The sequence below is a fragment of the Moschus berezovskii genome, chromosome 15 (genome assembly GCF_049115385.1).
Source record: "Moschus berezovskii isolate FMDL1 chromosome 15, NW_MosBer_1.0, whole genome shotgun sequence".
NCBI classification, from domain to species: Eukaryota; Metazoa; Chordata; class Mammalia; order Artiodactyla; family Moschidae; genus Moschus; species Moschus berezovskii.
In genome coordinates, this window is record NC_142474.1 from 53,306,203 (window position 1) to 53,329,101 (window position 22,899).

General features: G+C 41.6%; 1 protein-coding gene and 1 long non-coding RNA gene across 2 annotated transcripts in view; one reads left to right on the top strand and one right to left on the bottom strand.

Annotated features, from left to right (window-relative positions):
* Positions 1 to 22,899, top strand: part of CUBN (cubilin) — a 271,996-nt gene that overhangs the window by 110,608 nt on the left and 138,489 nt on the right. Inside the window, exons 29-31 of the mRNA XM_055429374.2 lie at positions 6,590 to 6,771; positions 11,331 to 11,505; positions 13,160 to 13,329. Coding sequence (XP_055285349.2) covers positions 6,590 to 6,771; positions 11,331 to 11,505; positions 13,160 to 13,329 — 527 coding nt within the window. The remainder of the gene's footprint in view (positions 1 to 6,589; positions 6,772 to 11,330; positions 11,506 to 13,159; positions 13,330 to 22,899) is intronic.
* LOC129558324 (uncharacterized) lies at positions 12,888 to 16,933 on the bottom strand. The gene is made up of 4 exons (XR_008686399.2): positions 16,766 to 16,933; positions 16,515 to 16,599; positions 13,498 to 13,634; positions 12,888 to 13,368 (listed from the first exon to the last, which is right to left on the bottom strand). It is a non-coding gene; the product is annotated as an uncharacterized LOC129558324 (long non-coding RNA).

Here is a 22,899-nt window from a genome sequence, read left to right on the forward strand (position 1 = left end):
TCTCAAATAAGATGATGTGCTCATGAGAAGCACATGGAGAAACTGTACACTACCGTACATATGTGAACTGTCTTTATTGTAGCTTCATGAATAATTGATTTCTTATATCTTATTGGGTATTCACGATGACTCTTTAGCTCGTATGGTAGCTCCTCTTCAACTCTTTCTCTAGTCTCATCCCAGGTCTGGATCAACACTGGTTCAGTTGTAATACACAGAATATGTGGAGTGATTATCATATGCAAGACACTTAGCTAAAAACCATACCTTGGTATTTTCATTAAGTCTGTGTCACAGCCCTATGAGGTTAAGTATTGTTACAGATGAAGACACGGAGGGTTAGAAGGGTTATATTAGTCATCCGAAGAGTAGCACAGTCAAAGCTGGAAGCTCTTTTGTCTTATGCCACTGCCTATGCTTTACTTGGTATGCGATTATATTTCCCAAAGTTTTGCAACTTGGTGTGCAAATTATGCAACTATGAAATCATGTCATCTCCTCCATGAAAATCTTCTCTTACCAGTTGTGTACAAAGAGCCACCATCTCTCTCTTTCTTCTGGATATGTATCCTTCAAATCTCTTGATTCAGCACTCCATTATCTACTCCTTGGTTTGTATTTTTATCATTTAATTATTTTCTTTATATAGACCCCTGAAATGCTTTCTGAAATCACTGTCTTCTGTTTTAGAGGACTGAAGCCCAGTTATAGCAAGCTTCATTATTTCCCTCCATTTTATTATTCATCCAACGGGACAGACATGACAATGGGGAGGATCTTGGGAGTCTAAACATCACCTCCTATGCTATTTCCTGATAGTCGTTGACTGATACAACTTCTCTCATCTCCAGCCTTGTCCTCCATCCCCACTTGCCACTCTTCCTGTGACCCCCTGGTCACTGACCCACAGTCACTGACATGACTGACAAAGATATGATTGTTTAAAGTTATTGCATAGCTTGCTAAACTGTATTTGTTTTTCAGCACTTTCGTTTTAGCATTTGCAGGTGTGTCTATCCCATTATTTCTACTCTAACTGAAATGTAAACACCTGAGATTTTTCCAGAAGCCATGTCATTTCCGTCTCTAAAAGAGGTGACTGGATTTAGAAATATGTTTTCTTCTGTGACTCATTCAAGAGAAACTGTATTTTCACAGAAGATTATTAAGTTTGGAACCTCACACCAAGAGAGTACAGTGAGCAAAACAATGTTTCTTCTTCCTGGCCCAAATAAGTTTAAATTTAACAGGAAAAATTAGGATACTCATTTTGTGGCAAGATTTTAATATTAGACATCAGCAACCCTGAGAATAACTCCATAGGAAAAGCAAATAAGTAGATTTTTTAATTCCACAATCTTTATTAAAATAAAAATAAAACTTGTCTCTACCACACAAAGTGCAGAAATAGTAAATGAGATAAAATAAACAGCTTTGCTATTCAGTATAAATAAGATGAGGCAGAAGTAAATCATTTTGCTTTTGATTCATTTCAGCATTTGGAGCATGTTCTCTCTCCTTTAGAATTACACACAACAGGAGTTTTTGGATTGTCTTGCTATTTGCTTTTATTGGTAATGGGACTGTATGTGTTGATATAGGTTCCAAATCACATTTCCTGTCTGTCCCTTTTCCACAGCTAATTAAGTAGAAATTGATGTATAAATACAATTCAAAAGACTCACATTATATACTCTTAAAAAAAAAAACTACTATTTACTGTGAATTATAGTTGTTGTTTGCTTTCATTTATAATTTTAAAAGCTCAACTGTTGGTGTGAATTTATTACTTTTCATTTTTTAACCTATAATTATCCAATTCAAAATTCATGTTCTAATGTTTCACTGTGAGACTAAAGGTAACTTTATGAAGCAAACATCAAATAAATTCATTACATGTTTAATTTGGGGGTTAACAGACATTTTCTTAATTTTGTCATGAATTTGTTTTTTCTTGTCACTTGAAGAGAGCATAGAAAAAATAGACATTACTCATTTTTTCAGATTTTTAAAAGATATATTTTGACATAATATTTTTTTGCTTGACGCCAAGTACAGATTTATTAAAAAATCCCCAAATCTAGGAAAAAGATGTAATACCCAAGAGAGTGAGGCAAAACTGGCTAAATACTGATAAAAGTATCTCATCTGTGGACTGAAATTAGTATCAAAAGGGAATTATGCCAACATTGTGGGCTTCCCTGGTGGCTCAGAGGTTAAAGCGTTTGCCTCCAATGCGGGAGACCCGGGTTCGATCCCTGGGTTTGGGAAGATCCCCTGGAGAAGGAAACGGTAACCCACTCCAGTATTCTTGCCTGGAGAATCCCATGGACGGAGAAGCCTGGTAGTCTACAGTCCACGGGGTCGCAAAGAGTCGGACACGACTGAGCGACAGAACGGAACGGAACGGAACGGCCAACATTGTACTACTGAAACCAGCAAATTCTAAAATATCTTTTGGCAACTCAACATGATTTATTTATTCTTATTTATAATGTACCATCAGTTAGCTTATACAAGATAAAATATAATTCACTTTTTTTTCAAATCAAGACTCACTGAAATTATGCTTTGCAAACTGGAGGAAAAGCAACAAGAACTTAATGATTTGCGGGAGGGCATGTGGTAATGGCACTCTTTTAATGTCTACAGATGGATTTTTTTTTTCCAGAGGCATTAAATACACCTGACTTCTTTAACACTTATACTATGGCATATACTCAACAAATCCTGATTGAATGAATGGATAAATGAAGGAAAATTGGAAAGTTGTTTGTCTTTTTCAAAATTTAGAACTACAAAGAGGAAGTTAAATTTCTACCATACTTATCAGAATTAGCTTTTTATTTCAGTACTTTATAGTTTTTACCATAAAATACCACTGAATTAATTTGCTCTACTTTGGTATGAACTTTTAAATAAAAATTGTTACTTTTTGACATTAAACTTCAGAGGTACTGAGAAGGAGAAAAAGAAAGCTGCCAAGAGTTTTCAAGCTCCAGCAGTTTCCTTTTCTCCTCCTCACAACCACACAGTATTTTCCCCCAATATGGTATCATTTTGAATAATATTGGAATTTCTCTTTAGGAGACACACACATAAGTGCTATTCATGAGAAAAGAGCACGACATACCTAAAAAGAAAGCTGTGCTTTGTTTTTTGTAAACCTTGTTTATGTTTATTTTAAATCTTAGGGAAAAGTACACTGTGGGTCTCCAGAGCTGTAAGTGGGTAAATAAAGCAAGTACTGTAATTTTTCAAAGCATTGCTGACTGCCAAGAATCTGATATTATCATTCCAGCTTACAGCAACTCATTTAAGAGTATTAATATCCTGTTATTTGCAAAGGAATTCACAAGGAAACCTAAAACAATTGGAAAAGACAATGGAAAAATATTATATAGACTTTTAGATGAATCAATGATGATTATACAAACTTTCAGATGAAAAATAATGAATTAGATTTGTGATGAACTGAAGCTGAATAAAAATGCAGATGAGGTAGTCAGGCTTCCATTTCCTTGTTCCTTTTTATGTTTTGTGACCACAAAGTTATTTTCCTCTTTTTTCATTGGATTTCTTGTTTGGTACAACTGATACCAAGAACCATAGAAGTTGAAAACGGGGTGACAGCCTGGCCTTGCTTACCTATATTGTATTTTAGTAAGAGATGATTTCTATGGGCCTCTGTGTTGCTCACCTCCAGGGAGCATCATTGGATGGAATACTCTGTGACTGCTTCCCCCTGGGGTTGTGCAGTGGTGCTGAGCACAGTACAATCTGTGCTGACTTTGGCTTCAGGAATATTTTCCATGGATCGTTGTTGTAGGAAAAACATTTTCTGATCTTCATGGCATTTATGTTTTTTTAACATTCACCACAGCCTACAAACAATGTCAGCCCGCCTAATTTTAAATATTTTTTTTTGCAGAACTTGAACCAGAAATAAAAGTAGAAACTTGATAGGATAGATACCATCCTGTGCAACAAATTTAAAATCTGAAAGCACAGAGGTTTTTTAAATGGTAGCAGTAAACTGGCCATTCAAGAAGATGGTAGCGTGTTGAGCTGGAATCTAATTTCTTTACACAGTTAGGATTCTTCTTGAAATTCTCAGCTCTTCTCAGTTAAGTGGAGATTCAGTATGGAGACTATTTCTTTTGAACTTTCAAAACACTTTATTCCAACTCCCAGTACAGACAAATTTGCATAAGATAGGTAGTACACAAGCCCTCAGGTTTAGTGCCTTGTATTTTAAGCCAATTAAAGTGAAAATGCATGTACATTCACAGTGGAGTGAGGAGTCATTGTCATTCTTAAACATGAAAAGCCTGCATTTCAGAAAGGGAAGGTGCTTGGAAGTATCTGCCAGATGATTAAAAATATTAAAAATAGAAAACAAAGATATGTTAATAGAGCAAATAATGTTTTTTAATCACCAAAAATTACTACTGGGAAACAAGACAATTTATCTTTTCTCTAATTTTATCTTTATTTTGTTCTAATTTTGTCTTTAAAATTTGAGTCTTTCTCAAGTTTTACTTCTGTGATTTTTCCTCTTCCTGTCCATTCTGAAATCTGAATTCTTACCAACGATGTGAGTCTGTAGACTGTAGTATTATAATTAAATACACTGGCAATTGTGAATTGTGTGGATTGGTTGATAATGGGAGACTCTGTGCATGGGTGACTTCCTCTCTCACAGCCAGGGTTCCTTGGACAAACCACTTGACTTGAGTTTGTACTAATTTGAACATTTGAGAAATGACGATAATCATAACATTTGCTTCGTGTGGTTCTTATGAGCATTAAAATAGGAAATATCTGTAAAGTGCATCTAAACACTCATAAGCAGTGGCAGTATTTTTTGTGTACCACATGTTGTAGCATTTTGATTTTTTGTTATAGTGATTCATGTTAATTACTCTCTAAGGCATGATATATAAGTATTCATAAAACATATTCTGTGGTGCTGGAGAAGACTCTTGAGAGTCCCTTGGACTGCAAGGAGATCCAACCAGTCCATCCTAAAGGAGACCAGTCCTGGGTGTTCATTGGAAGGACTGATGCTGAGGCTGAAACTCCAATACTTTGGCCACCACATGCGAAGAGTAGACTCACTGGAAAAGACCCTGATGCTGGGAGGGATTGAGGGCAGAAGAAGGGGATGACAGAGGATGAGATGACTGGATGGCATCATCGACTCGATGCACATGAGTTTGGGTGAACTCCAGGAGTTGGTGATGGACAGGGAGGCCTGGCGTGCTGTGATTCATGGGGTCGCAAAGAGTTGGATGCGACTGAGCAACTGAACTGAACTGAACTGAAAACATATGCTAGAGTCTTTTTCCACACTTGAGTTTTATATATCAGGTTTTTGTCTGGTTGGTTTTTGGATATACATTTCCCCGGGTCAGGACCTATATCATTTTTTGTATTGTCTTTAGTACTCTTTTTTAGAAGAGTTTTAGGTTCACAGCCAAACTGAACAGGAGGTAGAGTTCCCATGTACCCCTGCCTCTAGCCATGAACAGAATCTCCTGTTATCAACATTCCTCACTAGAATGGGACATTTGTTATTACTTATAAACCTTTATTGACAAAGTCCGTAGTTTACAATAGGTTCACTCCTGCTGCTGTACATTCTATGGGTTTTGACAAGTTTCTGACATATGTCCACCATTCTGGTATCATACAGAGTAGTGTCACCACCCTCAAACTCTTCTGTGCTCTATGCCTCTCTCCTTCCCCTCCCGTCCCTGCAAACCACTGGTCATTTATTGTCTCCATAGTTTTGCCTTTTCCAGAATGTCATACCATCAAAATGATGCAGTACATAGCTTTTCCAGTCTGGCTTATTCCACTTCTTAATACACATACACTTTTCCTCCATGCTTTGTGATGGCTTGAGAGTCCATTTGTTCTTAGTGTTGCGAAATACCCCATGTCCAGGAGGACTACAGGTTATTTACCTAATTCAGCTGCTGAAGGACACCTTGACTGCTTCTAAGTTATAGCAATTAAGAATAAGGATGCTATGAACATCTATTTGAAGGCTTTTTGTGGACATATATATATATATTTTATTTACTAGAGTCTCTCATACAAAGGTAAGGAGTTTTAACACTTAACATTCCACATCTTAGGTCTGAAAGAACTTCGACATAATGTATTAGATAAAAGCAAACTGAAGACCAAGTGACCTAGTATTGACTGTTTACACAGTCCATTGTGCCTCCTACTGGAAGGATTCTTTTCTTTTACTGGGAAATTCTTGCCTAAATATAATTAAGAAAATCTATTAGAATGACATTTTGAAAATATTACCAAAGGTTTGACATGGTGAGGATAAGGACTGAGAATTATTGCACCAAGTAATATAATCAATTTTTTAAAATTAATAATAATAAATAAAAGCTGTAGCCATGATATTTTTCTCATTGTTTTATAACTGCTCATTATAATTTTATTATGACTTTTTCCCCATAAACTAGGCATTGTGCATTTTCCGTTATGTTTTATATAGTTGGATTTTTAAAATTTTTTCCAGTGGCTGATGCCCTCTGAACTGACCTTGTGGTTTCCACAGGTTGTGGTGGAGAGCTGTCTGGGGACACGGGCTCCTTCAGTAGCCCTGGGTATCCTAACAGGTACCCCGCCAACAAGGAGTGTATCTGGTACATTCACACAGCCCCTGGGAGTAGCATTCAGCTCACCATCCATGACTTTGATGTGGAGTATCATGCAAACTGCAACTTCGATGCCCTGGAGGTAGGAATTCAGATTGTTTTTTAGCACATTACAGGATTGGGGGTAAAACCAGAAATCACTCTGCAAAAATCCCCAAATTCTTTCCAGTGGCCAACAGTGTTCTCTTCTGGGTGTTGGGGGCCAGGTAATGTGACTGGGAGGTGGTGCCAGGAAGCAGAAGGGGTTCCCTAACTGGGGAACCGGATGAGGGGGACTGAGGAGGGTGAGCCAAGGAAGGGAGGAGGTGTTGCTGGCAATGTGCGCTTAATCCTGCTACGACCTTCCGAGGCCCCATGAGGTCTGCTCCTCAGAATCACCCTTCTCAGGACACAGGCTGAGGCATTGGTCCCTTGGCTCCCGTTTACACTGATGGAGGGTGGCACTTGGGATTGTCAGCACCGCATAATTCCAGTCTGAGAAAGCTCCCTTAGGAAGGCAGTGGGTGGCAGAGCGTAGAGAAGAGGTGAGTGCTTGGTGGATGGAGAGGAGCAGGACAGTGAGCCGAGGGAGTGCCCGCAACTGCTCCAACCCTGCTACCAACACGGTATCTCAGATAATGAAGATGGCGTTTAAGAATCAATTATAACCAGATGTTCACTGCGGGAATCTAGTCATCAGATAATGTCCAAGTACACAGGAAACTCCTGTCACCTCAAGCGGAGGGCCTGCATCACAACAAGGTTCTGTATCTGGTAGAACTCAAAACTCCATGAAGGCTGTGTGTCTGTTTTTGTTTTGTTTCTCGCTATACCCTGGGGCCATAGAGCACTTGGCAAATAGTAAACACCTGTTGTCTATTTGTGGGATAAATGAAAATCTCCAAGCTTCTGACTGTCATTCAGTGATAATGTACATTTATTGTGATTTCAAAGGGGATCCAACCTCCGTTTTCCCACTTGAATGTTAACTAATCCTGGGAGGTAAGAGGAGAATTCTGTCCCCCTTTTACTGCTGTCAAAACGGAGGGTCAAAAGGTTGATGGATTTTTCCACAACCTTAGGGACAGTGAGTGGAAGAGCTAAGAACTTAAGCTATCCACCACTGCACAGTCCACATCAGCCAGTGCCAAAAGACAGAGGTGGGCAAGATACTGAAATGAGTGTGTGTTTGTAGGACTTCATAGGAAACTTTAACATTTGAAAACCTTAATTACAAACCGAGTTCTCTCCTTGAAAAGACATTGGGTTCTCAAATCATTCCTTCCCTGGATGGGCGCAGAGTCAGCAGGAATGGCACTTAGCAGCTCAAGTCTGTGCAAAGAAGGCCGATGCTGCAGAAAGTGACAGAACAAGGGCATCCTTGGGTTCAGCCCAGACCCTTGTCTTCACATAAATCCTGCTGCCCAGTCACAACTCTATCTCAGAAGAGGACCGGGTTGTTCGGCAGAGAGAGCAAGGTGGCTCCCAAAATTGATGAAATTCAGCACTCAGAGTGTGGATTAGAAATAAGACTCCATGTGGAAGGTTGAGATGCTCCCTCCTGCTGACAAGAATCCTCAGTCGCAGGAACCCTCTTAACTGATACAGAGGGCGGGCTGCAGGGTTTTCCACAGTAATGTGAAATGTTCCTCACCCTTCATTTTCATATTCCAAAACCAGAGTGATTGCTGCCCACTTGGCAGAATGTGAATGGGTTCATTGTGCTTTGGTTTTGTCACCCCCAGTATGTGAGAAGGCAAAGGGCAGGCCCGATCCCTGCGAGCAGCCTCAGGGGACAGAGGGACAAACAAGGCCCCTGGGCAGCAGTGTTCAAGCAAGATCCCCACAGAAAACTGGAAGAAGAGGCTGCAGTTTGCTGGGGACTTATTTTTATCAGTACAAGGTGGTTTCATGTGTTCCATCAAACCAGAATTTGAGGGTATACTTTGAAGCCCTTAAATATTTGGGAAAAATTTTTTAAGACTAAAGTGAGTAACTGACTTGCTCTCCTAAACCTTGTTTGACAACTCTGCAGATGCTCAAAAAAGTGCTGTCATCAATCTGGGTTAATTTCTGAAAAAAAATGAATTTTTTCCATCCCTCACCACATGGATGCTGATAACATGCTAGCAACTGGTTTCACGCTGTTTTACCCCTGGCGGGTGTGTGGCAGAAAAACCTCGCCGGCCTTCTCCACCCATCTGTCCTCCCTCACATCCTCCTCTCTTGTTCTGAGCATAGCCCAAGCGGGTCTTGCTGTCACCAGGTATGGGCTTACCTGGGTTTCCCCTGATTTAATCAAGAGCCAATGGATTTTTTCTCTCAAAAACCAGTGTTCAAAGAGCAGCCAGTTGCATTAAGCAGCAGCCCTTTGGTTACTCATAACCCTGGAATGCTGACTTGATTGTAACAATAAATGGAGCTAACAGAGCAGAAAGAAATGTTCAAAACAGATTAAAACCGTAGGCTTTGAAATGCTCTCTATCCTGAGCATTGGCTAAAAACACATGTTTTAATCTCTGATCATCAGGCCAATTCTTTTCCCCGCAACGTTGAGTCACACGCTGCAATCCAGCGGACCACACCCTGACATTCTTTCCATCTTTTTCCTCTTTTGAAGAGTCATGTGCTAACCATTGGTTTTATTCGTGGAAGCAAAAAGTACTGTGCTTTTGTTTCGGTTAGAGAAACACTGGCCAATTCCACTTCAGTCTCTGACAAAGGAGCCTAAAGGGGCACAGAGCAGAAAAGGAAAGCCACCCCTCAGTGCAAGAAAAACCCAGACAATCGCTGGTTCTTCCTCCACTGTCTTTGTGAGCCCAACCCAGCAAGAGGGGAAGCACAGAACGTCAAAGCGGCAGTGCTCACCCTTCTGGAGGCTTCTAGGCCCAGCCGACTCATTCCTGTTATGTTTGTGATCTCAAGGGGACCCTGAGCAGGGAAAGCAGAATATTTTGCTGACGCGCAAGTTTTCTTTGTTAGAACTAAACCCTTACAGTCAGTGTGCTGTCCAAATATGTGCTGCTTGTGGGGCCAACAACTGGGAGCTCAAGCTGTGGGTTTCAGGCTCTGAGCTCTGCGCCCTGGGCCAGGGAGCAGGGGACGCTCAAGGATGCTAAACCAGCGGCAGCGTGGCTTCTGCCATTTGCCTGTGTGTACGTGTAAAGGGCCACACGGGCCTCTTCCTCCTTTCCCCTCTCCGAGGGGACGGAGGGGGCCGGGCAAACAGCACTCCTCCCGAGGAAAACCAGCCTCAAGCAGCCTGCCTGCTTCATTCCTCTGCAATTACAGTGCTCGGCCCTCCTGGAACAGCGGCCTCATTCATTTTGGCCTCTCCCACAGGGCTGGGGGGAATTAATCAGACAAAGAAATCATTATGGATTCAAATCACACGCTCCTCACCGAAAGTAGGCTGCTTGTTCTCTCCTTCTCTGGAGAACACTCGAGTGATGCCCGCGTCAGTCATCAGCCGCCTGGGGTGGGCAGGGGCACGGGCCTGAGGATGGGGAGAAACACAGGGTGGGAGAGCCACGCCGATGCAGGGGGCGACGGGGTGGGGAGGGCATGGAGCCACGCTTTTCCAGTTCTCACCTGTGTCTAGATTTGAATGTATGTTCTCGTGAGGAAGAGGGAAGGGCCCAGACACCACTATGCCTGAAAACTGTCAGCAAAATTTGGTCATTCTTCTACACATTCAAGTTTGGCAAGATTGAAGGGAGGGGCTCTGCATCTCTGTGTGATTCTTGTCTTCTTCATCTGTATCCCCCAGCCTCCCACACACTGGTTATCCGAGGGGCCCTTGAGAAGCCTGTGTGAGAGGCAGCCTGGGCCCCCGCCTCCCCCTCTACTGGGCGGGGCTACACCTCCTGCAAGATACTGGACATGCAGCCCAGAGGACACACTGGGGGGAGAAATATGTCACTGGGGTATCGGGTCCAGTGAGATAAATAGTTGCAAGTTGGAGGAGTTGAGGAGGACTGAGGACAAGTGACAATGATGTAGTGGGGTAGAGACCTGGTGATTGCTGAACAGAAAGTGAATACTCTTCATCCTGCTCCTGGGAGTGCCCAGGCTCTGGGAGGAAATAGAGGTCTATAGGACTCCCTCCTGAGGACACCACAGAACATGCTGCTAGAGGTTACATTTTCAGTCTCTCTGAAGGAGCAAAAGTTTCATATTAAATCCTAATCTGAAATATTCAGATCGCAAATGGAAAATCCTAAAAATGTAGCAGGGTGATCAATAGTCTTCAATGAACAAATAAAAATGGCTTTGTGCTCAGACTTTTCCCCTGTGCCCAGAAGAATTAGCAAATCAGACGTGATGCTGGACTATCTGCAGTGCCTCTGCCAAAGAAAGCAGGAAATCCTATGCAGACTGGAAAAAAAGAAGAGGCGCGATAAGAAGGTTCTGGAGTTATCTCCTCAGTTCAGCTCTACAATTCTGTCTGATGGAACAAGCCAGCATTTTGTGGGTGGTTGAACTTGGGTGTTCCAAGGGCAGGGGGAGTGCCTTTGAAAATCTAACTCAAGTTTCTAGCTCCCGCCTACTCGGGGTGGCTGAGATTTCAGTCTCTACTAATAATATTATAGAATCCAAAGGCTAGTGGTTATAATTGCTTACATATCTCTCTCAAGTTTTCTCTTCTCCATCCCATCGTAGATCTATGGAGGTCCTGATTTCCACTCACCCAGGATAGCCCAGCTGTGTGTGCAAAGATCATCTGAGAATCCCATGCAGGTCTCCAGCACTGGAAATGAGTTGGCCATCCGGTTTAAGACCGACAGTTCCATAAATGGGAGAGGCTTCAATGTCTCATGGACAGCAGTCCCTGGAGGTGGGTGAACCAAGGAGGTATCACTAAATTCTTCAGTCGAACATTTAAAATTTCATGACATATGTAGAGAGTGCTATGAAGGCTACATCCTCTATTACTACTCTGTGACTTCCCTAATAGGGAGCATTGCTTTGGAATATACACTTCCCTAAAAAACACGATGCAGTTTAGCTTCCAGAGTCACCTCGTATGTGAAAACCCATGCAAGTATGCAGATTCACGGTAAAAGCAGAAGCAGGATGGTTGGTTAGACTCACTTGATCCCCTGGGATTTCTGCTTGTTCGCCAGCCACAATTTGGGCATTAGTAAAGTGGTAAATTACTTTATGCCATGTGTGTGGATGCTTGTGAAATACCCAAACTATAAATGTGAAATTTGCCAATTCCTAGGAATTACCTTTTGTTATATAGTGATTTTCTGCCCAAGATCTTAGGCTGTCTAAATAAATTACTTGTTGCAGATTTTTAAAGATAAAGTATTAATGCACAACTCTGAGCAGATGTTAATAGATACAACTACTAATTAAAGCAATGTTTACGGAACGCTTGCTCTGTGTCAGGCACTTTTCTAACAATTCTACAAAGACTGTCTTGTTTAATCTTCACAACCATCCACTAAAGGAAGTTCATTTCTTATAATCATCTTACTAATGAAGAAATTGAAGCTTAGAGAAGTCAGTGGCCTGTCCAAAATCACACAGCTAAAAAATGTAAAAGCAGAGATATGATTCCAGGCTGCCTTATGGTCCCACTTCTGCAGGTCAAAGGTAATACAGTAAGTCTATTAGGTCTTCCCTAAAGTTAATGATTCATGAATTTAATTAAAAATTATATTTACATAGTGTTTAGATTACCCCAAAATTATTCTCAGTTATCAGAAAATAACACTTAATTTTCCCTTTCTAGTTTATATTGTCATGAATCTGAGAAATGGTGGGTCACAGAATTAGACATTGATAGATATTTGATTACATCATAGGAATTAAGAAACTTAATGGCTGTCCAAAGTCCAGAATATCAAATTTTTAAAAGTAGATGCTAAACTATTTGTAAAATTGTATACTACTGAATTGGGCTTACCTGGTAGCTCAGATGGTAAAGAATCTGCCTGCAATTCAGGAGACCCGGTTCAATCTCTGGGTCAGGGAGATCCCCTGAGAAGGGAATGGCTACCCACTCTAGTGTTCTTGTCTGGAGAATTCCATGGACAGAGGAGCCTAGAGGGCTACAGTTCATGGGGTCGCAAAGAGTCAGACACGACTGAATGACTAACACTCATACTTCACACTACTGAATTATCAAAATTCTTAGAACCAGATGTGTTACTCTTAAAGTATGTTATACTTTTAGAAAACAATGAAGAGGCATTTCATGGCTTTGTGAAGACTTGATTTTATTTGCATTATTTTTCAATATTTTGAATATAACGTGTGGCATCAGTGTTTAAAGTATTTGAAGTCTTAGACATCCTTCTTTGTTTAGTTGGAATGCATAAATTAATAGTGAGTATTTAGCTCTTCAGAATGTTTACCAAAGACTACATTAAAATGGTGGTCAAACAAAGTAGCATATTCTTCTCTGTTCCCAGATAATGGTGTTAAGTTTTGTGCATCAGAGATTCCTCTTATTATTGTATTGGGTCTTCCATCCACAGGTTGTGGTGGCATTTTCCAGGCTCCCAGTGGAGAGATTCATTCTCCAAATTACCCCAGTCCTTATAGGAGCAACACTGACTGTACTTGGGTCATTCAAGTGGAAAAACATCACCGTGTTCTCTTGAACTTCACTGACTTTGACCTTGAACCTCTGGACTCTTGTGTTTTGGTAAGTGACACAAATCTCAAGCATTGTCTCTGGTCAAACCTGTGTCAAAACATTTCCATGTCAAAACAGGGCGTGTTTAGTGGATGTGTTGGCTATGGATGTTTTCAATGTCAAATCATAGGAAACTCAACTATTAGCAACTTAAAATAAAGCACATTTATTTCTTACCTAAACACAAACCAGGAGGTTTGTTTAACAGCCCAGTCTCTGCTCTACCGCTCTTACTGAATTGGCTTTTCATTTTGTGTTTGTTACCTCTTGGTCCAAAAATGGCTGCAGCAATTCCAAATACCCTAAGTTCAAATCTGAAGAAGAGGAGAAGGAATAGTGTTAGTTGTTTCCATCTTGTTTTTTTCTTTCAATCAAGCAAGCAAAATGCTTACAGAAGCCCCCTTACAGATAATTGGCCAGAATTGGCTACAAGAAAGATTAGGCAAATGTACTGGATTATGATAGTGAATTTATCAGAGTCCCTTTCAGTCAATTATTATTAACTCCTGAGGGTTCTCACGAGGTTTCACTTTTGTTGCGCTCAGGATATCTTGATCTGCTGCTTGAACAAATCAGTTCGGGAACAAACTAGATGGTGAGATAGAGTAGAGGAGAAGAGCTATGGCTGTTAGTTGGTTCAAAAACTTTCCATCACTGTCAACAACTTTGATACCGTCTATGGGGTCACACAGAGTCGGACACGACTGAAGTGACTTAGCAGCAGCAGCAGCGCCTGAAACTAATGCCTAATGTGAGAGTGAATTAGGTTGTATTTTGAAACTTTTTTTTTCTTTACAAAAGATTTTCCATCTTTTATTTGTATTTAGAGAAATCTCATTCAAATATAAACCAGATCCTCTTGGCTGATGGATCTTTCTGTTTTAGTTTCCTGGAAGTTTCTTATACAAATTCCAACTTGCTAGCTTTCAAATTTAACTCAGGAAAATTCAAAAGTTGTTTCATAACTTTCAAAGTAGTCCAGTCTAATGGAATGGTTTTGAGAATTATTTTACAAGATTAAATCATTAAGCTACTTAAAAGTTCAGTTGATTTATGGCTATGTATTAACCTTTTAACATGCGTCTTTAGAGTCTAAATTGGCAAAGCCTTATACGAACTTAAGGGCATCCACTTTCCATAATGGTAACTCTCCTGACAAGGACAATTTAAAAAATTTGAATGATGTTTTATAGCGTTTTCCTAATGCAACAAGGAACTCACAAGGTAGTGTGAAGTTTCTGAGTTAGTATCTGATAAGAGATATGAGCCTGGTATTTGAGACTGCTTTTGCCTGTGGGCATTTGCTGATCCAGAAGGAGTCAGCAGCATTTCTGAGAACTTTTCAGGGCAAAGGGGAACAAAATTTGTGTCAAGGATCTGAATAGGGTAGGAGTACTGATAAAACATCCTGAATCGTAGGTAGAATGGAAGTAAAACAGCTTTCACAAAAACCACATCCCAGGTTCCAGTCACCTGAGTGTCCCCCAGATTTGAAGCCATATGAGAGCAACCTTGAATCACTAATGCATCCAGGCCTTGGACATCTGACCAAAGCAATTTAAACTCTGCTTCAAAGGGAGATAAAAATCATTCCAGACCTCATTTCTACCAATAATTTTCATATGCAACAGCAAGGAAATTATCAAAGATATTCATATACACGAGGGGCAATGTACCGTAAATGAAATACAACATGCATAGCAGACAATGGAAATAAACACACTGGTATGCCACATGCTGAAATTATCAGGCACACAGCTTACTAAGCAACTATGGTTACTAAGATTATGGAGATAAAAGTCAAACTTAAAACTTCTGACAAAGACTTCAAATCATAAAAAGTAACATTGCAAATTGAAAAATACCGAAAAAAAAAAAGTGGATAAACGCAAAAGCTGAAATTAAGATCTCAGTGGAAGGATTTGGGTTTTTTTTGTTTGTTTTATGTTAGACAAATTAGAGATGAAGAGAGAACAGGTTATATCAGAAGAATCTATCCAGAAAAAAATATATAAGCAAAAGGATGAAAAATACAGAACAGAGGTTAAGATATATATATAGTTCAGTTCAGTTCAGCTCAGTCACTTAGTCGTGTCCGACTCTTTGCGACCCCATGAACCACAGCACGCCAGGCCTCCCTGTCCATCACCAACTCCCGGAGTTCACTCAAACTCATGTCCATCGAGTCGGTGATGCCATCCAGCCATCTCATTCTCTGCCGTCCCCGTCTCCTCCTACCCCCAACTCCTCCTAGCATCAGACTCTTTTCCAGTGAGTCAACTCGTCTCATGAGGTGGCCAAAGTATTGGAGTTTCACCTTTAGCATAAGTCCTTCCAATGAACACCCAGGATTGATCTCCTGGATTGGAGAATGGATTGGTTGGATCTCCTTGCAGTCCAAGGGACTCTCAAGAGTCTTCTCCAGCACCACAGTTCAAAAGCATCAATTCTTCGGCACTCAGCTTTCTTCACAGTCCAACTCTCACATCCATACATGACCACGGGAAAAACCATAGCCTTCACTAGACGGACCTTGGTTGGCAAAGTAATGTCTCTGCTTTTTAATATGCTATCTAGGCTGGTCATAACTTTCCTTCCAAGGAGTAAGCATCTTTTAATTTCATGGCTGCAATCAGCATCTGAAGTGATTTTGCAGCCCAAAAAAATAAAGTCTGACACTGTTTCCATTGTTTCCCCATCTATTTCCCATGAAGTGATGGGACCAGATGCCATGAGGAGTACGTCAAGGTTGTATATTTTCACCCTGTTTATTTAACTTATATGCGGAGTACATCATGAGGAACGCTGGGCTGAAAGAGGCACAAGCTGGAATCAAGATTGCCGGGAGAAATATCAATAACCTCAGATATGCAGATGACACCACCCTTATGGCAAAAAGTGAAGAGGAACTCAAAGGCCTCTTGATGAAAGTGAAAGAGGAGAGTGAAAAAGGTTGGCTTGAAGATATATATATATAGGATGCACATAAAAGATATAACATACATTTACAAATGGAGTAGTAGCAGTATTTGAAGAAATAATAACTAAGGCTTTTCTAAAACTAATGAAAGACATCAGTTTATAAAACCAAAAATCCCAAGGAACCCAAACAGCCAAGCAAGATAAATAGAAAGACATACTTATCTAAAAAACTTAAAGATTTTAATCTAAAAGATCAAGAAAAAAAAACTTACAATCAGCCAAGGGAATTGGTGAGTAGGGGAACAAAGTATCTTTTAGGAAGTGGCAGACTGAATGATGACTTTTCATCTGTGATGACTGAGGGAAAAAGAGATGGTATCTTAAATTTGGAGCAATAAAATAACTACAAATCAGGGACTCTGTACTCTCTTAAATAACCATTAAATATGAAGATGAAACAGTGCATTAAAACAGCAGAGGTGCCTCAAGAGAAGTTTGAATGGGCCAGAGACATCTTGTCTACCTTACTGCTGTGCCTCTGCTGGGTATTTCTCCATCACTGTCTCCCTCCCGCAGTCTGCGTGGTTCTAGGTGCAGTTTCTTCTCTCTGGTAAAGTCCATAATGCATAGAATTCAATAAACGAATATATGTGAAAAACACAAAGCCTAGGTCAAAGGCACACCCAGCATGGCGGCCCCGTTTCCTCTCCCATGATTGTGAGTAGGACTTTCCACCTATTTATTACATAATATATAAATACACAGACTGGGTTTTCTAGTAACCATGGCTGTATCTCAGCATGCAGCTGGGCTTGACTTCATAAACTGTAGTGAGAGGAAACAGAAATGAGGAAGTAAAACCTCAAATATAATCTGGTCTTTAGGCATGAAGATAAGAAAATAAATCCTCATACTGGTGCTGGGAGGAGCCCAGTCTGGCAGATATACTAAAATACAAAATGTAATAGTCCACACAGGTTGTCAGGGTCAGGGCATTCTGTGTGAAGTAGTTGGGGTCTCCCAGCCAGGAGGGGGATGGAGTATCAGAAGCAGATGCTGATAAGCCCTTGACCCATCAGTTCAGTTCAGTTCAGTCGCTCAGTCGTGTCTGACTCTTTGCAACCCCATGAATCACAGCACGCCAGGCCTCCCTGTCCATCACCAACTCCCAGAGTTCACTCAAACTCACCTCCATCGAGTCGGTGATGCCATCCAGCTATCTCATTCTCTGTCATCCCCTTCTCCTCCTACCCCCAATCCCTCCTAGCATCAGAGTCTTTTCCAGTGAGTCAACTCGTCACATGAGGTGGCCAAAGTATTGGAGTTTCAGCTTTAGCATAAGTCCTTCCAATGAACACCCAGGATTGATCTCCTGGATTGGAGAATGGATTGGTTGGATCTCCTTGCAGTCCAAGGGACTCTCAAGAGTCTTCTCCAACACCACAGTTCAAAAGCATCAATTCTTCGGCGATCAGCTTTCTTCACAGTCCAACTCTCACATCCATACATGACCATGGGAAAAACCATAGCCTTGACTAGACGGACCTTGGTTGGCAAAGTAATGTCTCTGCTTTTTAATATGCTATCTAGGTTGGTCATAATTTTCCTTCCAAGGAGTAAGCGTCTTTTAATTTCATGGCTGCAATCAGCATCCGCAGTGATTTTGGAGCCCAAAAAATAAAGTCTGACACTGTTTGCACTGTTTCCCCATCTATTTCCCATGAAGTGATGGAACCAGACACCATGATCTTAGTTTTCTGAATGTTGAGCTTCAAGCCAACCTTTCCACTCTCCTTTTTCACTTTCATCAAGAGGCTTTTTAGTTCCTCTTCACTTTCTGCCATAGGGTGGTGTCATCTGCATATCTGAGGTTATTGATATTTCTTCCGGCAATCTTGATTCCAGCTTGTGCTTCTTCCAGCCCAGCGTTCCTCATGATGTACTCTGCATATAAGTTAAATAAGCAGGGTGACAATATACAACCTTGACGTACTCCTTTTCCTATTTGGAACCAGTCTGTTGTTTTATGTCCATTTCTAACTGTTGCTTCCTGACCTGCATACGGGTTTCTCAAGAGCCATACTTGGATGTAAAAAGTGAACTGCACCGGCAGTGTGGGACACCATAGTGCCGTGGTTAAGAACTCAGCTCTCCCTGGTGCTGAGCCTGGATTTTGCCACTTTTAGCTGTGATGTATGGGAGAAAACTAGTCTTTCAGCTTCAATTTCCTTAAGTCTGCAATGGGGGCAGTAGGAGTAACCGTGTCAGATTTGTTGTTGGGATATTTAAGATCATATAGGTGATCTGCTTGTCACACAGCAAGCCTCCCCCATAGGGTTTCCTTGTGGCTCATTGGTGAAGAATCCACCTGCCAGTGCAGGAGACATCAGTTCAATCCCTGGTCTGGGAAGATCCCACATACCACAGAGCAACTAAACCTGTGCATAACAACTATTGAGCCTGTGCTCTAGAGCCCAGGAGCTGGCACTAACACACAAGTAGATGGAATCCTATAGAGGAGTATTTTGTAAAGAGAAATGGATCAAGTAAACCCTTGGCCCTAAACCACCATTTAGGAGGAAGATGGGCTTCCCTATGGCTCAGAGGTAAAGAACCTGCCTGCAGTGCAGGAGACAAAGGAGACATGAGTTTGATCCCTGGGTTGCGATGATCCCCTGGAGAAGGAAATGGCAACCCACTCCAGTATTCTTGCCTGGAAAATTCATGGACAGAGGAGCCTGGTTCATAGTGTCAGACATGACCTAGCAACTAAACGACAACAGGGAGAAGCAGAAGACAAGGATACTGAGACTTGCCCAAGAAGACGGGAGGAGAAGCAAAAGAGAGTGGTAGTGTGGGAACCAAAAGTGAAGTCAGTTTTTAAGAATGGGTGGGCAAAGGGACCAAGTCCAGCAGAGGTCAACCAGGATGAGGCTGAAAGGAAGCTACTGGATTCAGTCTTTGATGACCTTGTAAGGGCAGGACTGGTATAGGTGGTGTTGGAAAACTCCAGATCAGGGTAGGTTTAGAGATGCAGGGGCTTCTTAGCTTTTCCCCAGAACCGTGGACATGAATGGTAGGGAAGGGCCTATGGGAGGCAGGATCCATGGAAAGTTGTTATTATTTTTAGTTGTGAAGGAACTTAAGCATACCTGGACTGCAGGGTGCTGGTCACAAAAGAGCAGCCGAGTATAAGAGGTAAATGGAGGAACTGATGAAGTCAGTTACCAGGGTGGAGACCTTAGGAAGGACCTGATTGGTTCCGTAAATTTGTGTTTTCAAAACGAGAAATTTGAACCCATAGCCAGCTGTGAGATTTCTTTTCAGATTGGCAAATTTATTTATATTTAAAATTGTATAAATCATATACAAGCTAAGTCATTTTTGTTTATACAATTTGTAATTCACTTCCACAAAAAGAGGGCTTCCCTGGTGGCTCATATGGTAAAGAATCTGCCTTCAATGCAAGAGACGGGGGTTCGATCGCTGGGTTGGGAAGATCCTCTGGAGAAGGGCATGGCAACCCACCCCAGTATTCTTGCCTGGAAAATTCCATGGACAGAGGAGCCTGGCTGGCTGGTTCATGGGGTCATAAAGAGTTGGACACAACTGAGTGACTGACACTTTACAAAAAGATAAAGAAATGTGAAAAAGGACTATTCGGATAAGTTGGAGTAGAGTTCTGCTGGGTAGGGTTGTCAAGTGGACCCAATTATGGCAGTAAGAGGTTTGGAACCAGGCAGGCAATGTACTGGAAAGGCTGGGAGCTTGGCTTCAAGTATTACTGAGCTGTCCAGGGGTTCATGAAGGCAGGCATTGAGGCACCAGCCATTGCTCTTTATAGCTAGATGGACACTGGATGCGAAGTGTCCCTAAAAGTCCAGTATCTTACATAATATCTTTGCAGTCTAAGTTCATACAAAGCTAGTCATTCATTGTGGATACAGTCAAGTTAATTTCTTGGTTCTGCTACTTAGAGTCATTAGCAAAGAGAAAAATATTCAACTGCCAATGATGTTGCCAGATAATGTTTGTGTTCATGGATTTTTAATAGAGCTCGTGTATTATTCAACACCAAAGTAAATTATGCTTGAATGGGGCTAGCCATCAGGGTTTTAAACCTCCTTTTACAACTTGGATGGTCAGAAGTGGAAATGTCCTTTTTAACAGTCATTGTGTTTATTGAATACATAGAATGTTAAGATTAAAAGAGGAGAGGTTAGAGATAATTTACTGTCATCTGCTTATTTGAAAAATAAGAAAATTTTGGTGCAAACAGGTCAGGATCAAGACCAGGTAGAAATTAATATCAGAACCAACACTACAATGTAAGCAAGCCTAAGTAAGAGTAAGTATTTTGGTAAAATACTGAGTCACAGGATAAAGCGCAACTGAAAAAATAGGAGAAGATAAAACCAGGGTTACTTTGGAACCATTCGGAACTTTTCCAGATGAACCCATACTTCATTTATTAATTTTGGGAAGAATGTGAGGATCTCAAACATGAATTGCAAAGTGGGTTTCCTTTGAAGTCAGGTGGTCTGAGTCCCATCCATCCATTTGGTCTTTGGTGTCCATTGTGTATGAGACACTACGGGGAAGTCATTTCCAGGCTCAGCGCCACCACTAGCTCTCCATGGCCTGGGGATGCTAGTTTGCTCATTTATAAAATCAAGTGCCTGGGGAACCGGCAGAAACAGAAGACCCTGCGGAGAGGATCCAGTTCTGAGTTGTGTTTGAAGAGGAGAATAAGGGAGGAGTTGGAGAAACAGACACGAAGGGGCAGGTGTTGTCTGTAGTGGGCTCATCCCGGAGGTCACAGTCTGGCTCCACAGCACTGGGCTTCTGTTCATCCTCTGGGGCACAAGTCCATCGGCAGTGGTGGAGGGGTCCTCTCCACACTTGTTCAGAAGAGAGCTCTCCTTGAGGGAGGTCTCGTCTCCAGAGGTCCCCAGTGGACTCAGTGTAAACCCAAGGGAACCCCAAAGCACTCACTCTGGCTGCAGGGAACTAGAGGCATAATTTTCAGCACACAGAAGAAACCAATGAAACGGAACAACAGAACAGTAATACACAGCCTCTATCCCATCTCACGGAACCCGCAGCAGCAGTCTTTGCCAGAGGATCAATCTGTGTGATGCACGAATGACTAATAGATGCATGGCTGAACACAGGAATACGGGAACTGTTGTCATCTCTGCTCCTACAACGATCAGGGCCTCAATGGAAAATTGAAGACGGCACATTTGGGAGCGTGTTGAGTGGAATTCACCTCCTGGCACAATTATTGATATTCAATCTCAATCTTTTGAGCCACATGAGAACTTAGATAACATTGCAGAAGCATGTCTTCTAGAACTGCATGCTGCTCTAATGAAAACAAGAGAGAAACTGGGTTTTTTGACTGCTATTGAAATGGTGATGACATCGTGGGGAAACTCATCAGAAAGCTCAGTTTACATTCAGGTTTCAACTAATTTGGTGATGTGAGTGCACTTTCTGCTCAGTCACTTTGAGTGCCTGGCGTTGTTAACCTCTGGCTTCCCTCAATGACACACTGTGAGCCTTTCTTGCTCGGGCGACAGCAGGACCCACCGGCTGAGCAAAACTGTACGGTCAGCACGAACACGGCCCCATTAGGTTTCCTTTCACGAAGGCCGAGGATTAAAGTGACCTCCGACCAAAAGCTTAATTGCTTAATTAGAGGCTCTCTCCGGAGCCTTAAACTCACGTAGCTCCGAGAGCTCTTATTGATCTCGGAGAAATGCAGCTGTAGTCCGGCGTGAGATGAGGGGGGAAGGAGAGCAGCCAGAACAGCAGGACAACTGGCCCCAGAGACTCCAGCCTCTGATTCCAGCATCCTCTTTGCTCAGCACAATGGAATGTCCGCCTTGTGAGAACCAGTGGGGAGCAGACGAAAGTGAGCAGCCCACAGCCCTGATCCAGCCTCTCATCTGAAGAGAATATCCGCCAGGGATACAGGACCTAGGACCAAAAAAAACGCGGCACATGTTGAGTCACGATTTGCTTTCTAAAGCTACTCTAGGAGAAAGAAAGCAAAATGTTGGATTTGAACTACAGAATACCAGAGCGCCCCAACCCCCAACCCCACCCCAAAGCCACAGTGTTCTGTTTTTGTTCACATTACTTAACACTGAGGCTCAGGGCAGGCGAATGTGAAACACAGTATCTTTGTTTTTATTTAAGACCCTACCTATGATGTGTTTCCTTTGAAAACATTCATTGTTTCTAAAACTGAGCAAAAAGACACAGGGATAGAAGTCAGTACTTCAAAGAAACAATTCTTAAACAGTCCTTCTTTAAATATTTATTTTAAAAATAAATCCATGACAGAAATCAATCTCTTTCCTGTCCTCTCCGTCTTGTATTTTCCCTTTCTCCTTCACTTCTCACCATAGAAAACTGACTTTCCATTTGAGGATGGAATCTGATAATGATTGAGGATGATCTCTGATAATCTGTTAAACATTTTATTTTATAGTTTGCTTTCAGTAACCCATTTAGCCATCCTGCCTCCCGGTGCCAAATGAGTTACCAAAACTGTGCCAGCACTTTACATCCCCAAAGGGAAAACAAAACTAAATTGGAGCCAGTGTCCTCAGTCTGTGGACCCAAGCTTTGTTTTGAGCTTTGTTT